The sequence below is a fragment of the Laccaria bicolor genome, genomic scaffold (assembly GCF_000143565.1).
Source record: "Laccaria bicolor S238N-H82 LACBIscaffold_20 genomic scaffold, whole genome shotgun sequence".
NCBI classification, from domain to species: domain Eukaryota; kingdom Fungi; phylum Basidiomycota; class Agaricomycetes; order Agaricales; family Hydnangiaceae; genus Laccaria; species Laccaria bicolor.
The window spans coordinates 467,402-472,257 of NW_001889891.1; the positions used below are offsets into that span (position 1 = coordinate 467,402).

The 4,856-nt window shown below is 46.4% G+C and overlaps 3 protein-coding genes across 3 annotated transcripts in view; 2 read left to right on the top strand and 1 right to left on the bottom strand.

Moving 5' to 3' along the window:
* Positions 1-964: 964 nt before the first annotated feature.
* On the bottom strand, positions 965-1,797 carry LACBIDRAFT_302242 (uncharacterized protein; the record flags this gene model as incomplete). Its single annotated transcript, XM_001883343.1, has 2 exons — positions 965-1,366; positions 1,426-1,797. The coding sequence occupies 2 exons, from the start codon at positions 1,795-1,797 to the stop codon at positions 965-967; spliced, it is 774 nt and encodes a 257-aa protein (XP_001883378.1).
* Positions 1,798-3,510: 1,713 nt separating this feature from the next.
* Positions 3,511-4,078, top strand: LACBIDRAFT_302243 (uncharacterized protein; the record flags this gene model as incomplete). Its single annotated transcript, XM_001883252.1, has 3 exons — positions 3,511-3,623; positions 3,682-3,874; positions 3,932-4,078. 3 exons carry the CDS (start codon positions 3,511-3,513, stop codon positions 4,076-4,078), a joined length of 453 nt encoding a protein of 150 aa, XP_001883287.1.
* A 536-nt stretch (positions 4,079-4,614) lies between these two features.
* LACBIDRAFT_329209 (uncharacterized protein) overlaps positions 4,615-4,856 on the top strand; it is a gene marked incomplete at both ends in the record, with an annotated part of 1,872 nt that continues 1,630 nt past the window's right edge. Inside the window, one exon of the mRNA XM_001883253.1 lies at positions 4,615-4,848. Coding sequence (XP_001883288.1) covers positions 4,615-4,848 — 234 coding nt within the window. The remainder of the gene's footprint in view (positions 4,849-4,856) is intronic.

Sequence of the window (4,856 nt, forward strand, 5' to 3'; positions counted from 1 at the left end):
AAAAAAACACAAAGTGTCACCTTTAAAAAGGCAGAAGTTGTTATTGAACACCAAATGGACAACAGATAAAAAAGCAACCAACCTACCAAGATGAAATTGGTGGAGCTGAAGGGAGGAGTTGTTGTGAAGTCATGGGTGTGACAATTGGGTCGAAGCATTAGGAAACAGTTGCAGGGTAGGCAACAGTGGTGGAGGTGTGGTCTATGGCATGTCTGCCAGAGGACATGCCATCAAAGAACATACTGCCAGAGGCGATCTCACCCATGCTCAAGGGGTACACGAGTGAAAGTGCATGTGAATAGTGTTTAGAAGTCCGGTCTCGTGACTGGAAAAAAACCGTAACCAGACCGGACCAAGACTGCAAAAGACCAGACCTGTGGTTATGGTCTTTTATTTTTGAGATGTTAAGACCACAAAAAAACCGGTTAATGTGAACCGGTCTTGACCAGTTTGGACCGGTCTTTCGTAGCCCCTTAAATACCCTTTAAAATGCACCCAAGAACATACAATTTGGTACAGAATCGAGAGAGATATGAATTAAATTGTAAAATATTTTTGGAAATAGTAGATGTACCAGATTTATTTTATAGAAACACCAATTCCTAACCGAATTTAACGTTCTTGGGCTCGTTTTAAAGCCAGTAGACATGTTAATAAATTTACCGATTCATAATTTTAAAATATTAGCCTAAAGACCGGTCATAGACCGGTTAAAACTGATGCAGACCGAAACCAGTCTAGAGACTGCAAAAAGACTGCAGACCATGGTCTTTTGTGGTCCAGTCTGGTCTTTTTGACTTCTGGGAAAAGGGTAGACCAGTTACAGTTACAGTTAAAGCCTCTGGGCGTCAAAAGACCAGACCAGACTGGACTTTCAAACACTACATGTGAAACCTTCAAAAGCGAGTAAAATTTAGCAAGCTGAAGAGGATCAACAGAAGATTCACTCATGTATATATGAAATTCACCACAGAGAGCGGTCAATGAAGCCGAGGTGAGGAGCCATTGCAGCAGTCAAGCAAGCTTGAAGGGAGGAGCTGTTGTGGCCACCAAGCAAGCTCATGGACTGTCGTGAATTGATGTATTTGGAAACCTGGTTGAAGCCTGTCAGAGCCTGCTTGGAAGTCGGCAGCGACTCGCTCGCTGGCACTTGGCTAAACCAAAGCATCAAGCGAGGCGAGCAGGATGCAGTCCAGCAAATTTTGCAAGTGAACTCATGGATTGCAGACTGGTCCTCCCCCAGAGGACTGGGGGGGTGCTGAGACGATGCCAGTAAGGCACAATGGAACAGGTGTGAGGAAGGTGCACAGGGCCTAGGAGAAGTTGGGGAGGCCAAAGGGATGAGCGACAAAGGCGCACGCGAAATCTTCAAAATGCAGTGGGAGATGAGAAAGTTGGGAAAGGATCCAAAAAAGATCCACTCACCTCTATACGAAACAGACAGCGCAGAGAAAGGTCAAGGGGATGCCTGCCAAACAAGAGACAAATGGCTGAAATCGCAAAGAAAAGCACCTTGAGGCAGATGCAGGTGATAATGACATGAAAGCCATAGGCACAGCAGAGGCAGAGTGTTTCCCCAGGCAGCGAAGAGTGAAAAGCGAGGGGAACATGGGTGAAGGTGGAGACTGAGATGTGGAGAGCATTGAGGGAGGCAAAGAAAGAACAAGGGGATGCATCTTCTTTTGGGTGCATGCAAGGGAAGCACGTGGTTGATAAGATGTGATGAGATGTGATGGCATCAAAAGGGTCTGAGGAATGATCCTGAAAAGTCTCAGGGATCTCCTGGATCGGTCCCATGACCCCAAACAGGGACAAATCCTCTTAAATTTGACAACATAAGCAAGACATAAGTCCTGGTCAAAAATGACTTGGGTTGTTCCAAGGTACTTCTGATTGCCTAGAATTGAGGCAATGTAAACATGTCGTTTTATTGACAGAATTCTATACAAATAGACTTGAATTGACTCCAGTTCAATCTAGTGTTTGGAAGTCCGGTCTTATGACTGGAAAAAGACTGTAACCAGACCAGACCAAGACCACAAAAAACCGGACCAGTGGTCTGGTCTTTTCATTTTTGAGAAGTAAAGACTGCAAAAAGACCGGTCTAAATGAATTGGTCTTGACCAGTTAGGATTGGTTTCTTGTAGCCCATTAAATACCCTTCAAAATGCACTCAAGAACATATTAATTGGTTCAAAACTGACAAAGATATAGTTAAAAATGTAAAATTTTGTTGAAAATAGTAGATGTACCAGACTTTTTTTGTAGAAACACCATCTACCACTTCATAATTTTAAAATATTGGTCGAAAGACTGGTCTTAAACCGGTTAAAACCGAAGAAGACCAAGACTGGTCTATAGACTGCAAAAAACTGCAGTCTGTGGTCTTTTTGCAGTCCGGTTCGGTCTTTTGACTTCTGGGAAAAAGGCAGACTGGTTATGGTTATGGTTAAAGCCCTCAGGCATCAAAAAACTGGACCAGACCAGACTTTTAAACACTAGTTCAATCCAAATCAATATTACACTATGTAAGGGTACATTAAATACATGTACACAGTGTGTGGGTCAGCCTTCCAAATCACCTGAAATATAACTAACTCAATTGATGCCACATCAAGCCACACAAATCAACCATAGTCACTGTGACTCAGCCTCATTGGAGTTGATTTTCACTGGGCATAAGTATGTAGACCAGTCTTGGTCTTGGTCTTTTTGTTTTGGGCCAAAAAACCGGACTGGACTGGACTTTCAAGCACTACATACTACATTGGACATTAGCTATAGATTGAGCCAAAACTTTACAATACCTGTAGCAGGCTTTGCAGTCTGCTACATGGTTATTGAATGTTGAATGCCAAACACATCTACATGTCCAAAAAATATCTCTGATCTCGTGACAATCGCGTGAAATTTCAGCTCTTCTCACCACTACTTATGTCGTTGAATTTAAGAGGATTCGTCCCGAAAGGGGTTCGTGGGAGCGATCCAGGAGATCCCTGAGACTTTTCAGGGATTGTGCCTCGGACCCTTCTGGACCCTTTTGATGCCATCACATCTATCACATCTTATCAACGTGCACGCGTGCTTCCCTGCCCTCGCCTTTTGTGCGCCCAAAGAAGATGCGTCCCCTTGTTCTTTCCTTCCCTCGCCCCTTCCCTCAACACTCTCTGCGTCTCAGTCTCCGCCGTTGATGTGGGTGTCGCTTCGCCCGCGTTCCCCTCGTTTTCTGCGTCCTCACCGCCTGGGGGAAACACTCTGCCTCTGTTGTGTCTATGGCTTACATGCTGTTATCACCTGCATCTGCCTCGAGGTGCCTTTCTTCACGATTTCGGCCATCCTTCTCTTGTTTGGCGGGCATCCCCTTGACCTTTCTCTGCACTGTCTGTTTCATATAGAGGTGAGTGGATCTTCTTTGGATCCTTTTCCAACTTTCTCACTTCCACTCCGTTTTGAAGATTTCGCGTGCGCTTTTGTCGCTCGTCCCTTTGGCCTCCGACTTCTCCTAGGCCCATGTGCACCCCCCTCACCCGTATCTGGTCTGTTGCGTCTTATTGGCGTCGTCTCAGCACCCCCCAGTCCTCTGGTAGGAGGACCAGTCTGCAATCCGCGAGTTCACTTGCGAAGTTTGCTGGACTGCATCCTGCTCAACTCGTCTGACACTTTGGTTTATCCGAGTGCCAGCGAGCGAGTCGCTGTCGACTTCCCAGCAGACTCTGACAGGCTTCAACTGGGTTTTCGAAGACATCAATTCACCTCAGATCGTGCGATCACTTGGCAGCTGCAACAGCTCCTCCCTCCAAGCTCGCTTGACTGCCGCAATGGCTCCTCACTTCAGCTTCCTCGATTGATCTCTGCAGCGAATTTCATATATGTGGTGAGTAGATCTTCTGTTGATCCTCTTCAACTTCCTGATTTTCAATCGCTGGTGAAGGGTTCACATGCACCTTCACTCGCGTACCCGTTGATTACAGGCGAGATTGCCTCTGGCAGCATGTTTTTTGGCGGCATGTCCTCTGGCAGACATGCCATAGACCACACTTTCTCCACCACCGTTGCCCACTTTGCAACCGTTTCCTAACGCTTCGACCCAATTGTCGCACCCATGACTTCGCAACAACGAGTCCACCAATTTCATCCTGATAGGTCGGTTGATTTTCAATCTCTTGTTCATTCGGTGTTCAATAACTTCAGCCTATTCTCAGATTGAAGCAAATATGCGAAGACGACACTTTGTGATTTCTTAGTTTACTTTTCGCATTAAAAAGTATTACGCGTAACTATAGTAGTTGTGTTGTTGAAAATGGTAGCTAGATTCTTTTTTTCATTCCTCGAGCTGCTTGATGGCTGACCTATCTACTTTGCAGTACTCTTGCGGCGGTTGCGGCTGAGAATTTTGCCTTCCGCCTGCCCTTTGACCCGGATCGCGTGCAAGAGAGCCGTGATGCCATCCTTATGTTCTGGGTAAGCCTGAAGGAATGAGGTTTCATCTCGCCCAAATCTGGAAGCAAGTAGTGAGTGTTGACCTTGGTATTCTGCAAAAATGGCTCATTCTTCAATGAACTCCAGTGCGATCGTGCGCCGTTGACCACATAACTGGCTTTGGCGACTGGAAGCATGCCACTCCTGTTTCCAGTGCTCGAGAGCTGTGTGGTGGTTGCGACCAGGGTCGGGATGCTCCCAGTCATGTACGACCTGCTTCCAGGCAGTTGCTCCCATCTTGCGGCTGATTTCTGGCACGACCACAGATGGCTCAACAGGAACAGGACTGCCCGAGCCATTTGTCATGGCATTCATCAGCAAGGAGCCCTGGAGTGGAACTACAGCCCCATGGCCACTTCCAACTGTAGGGTAGATAC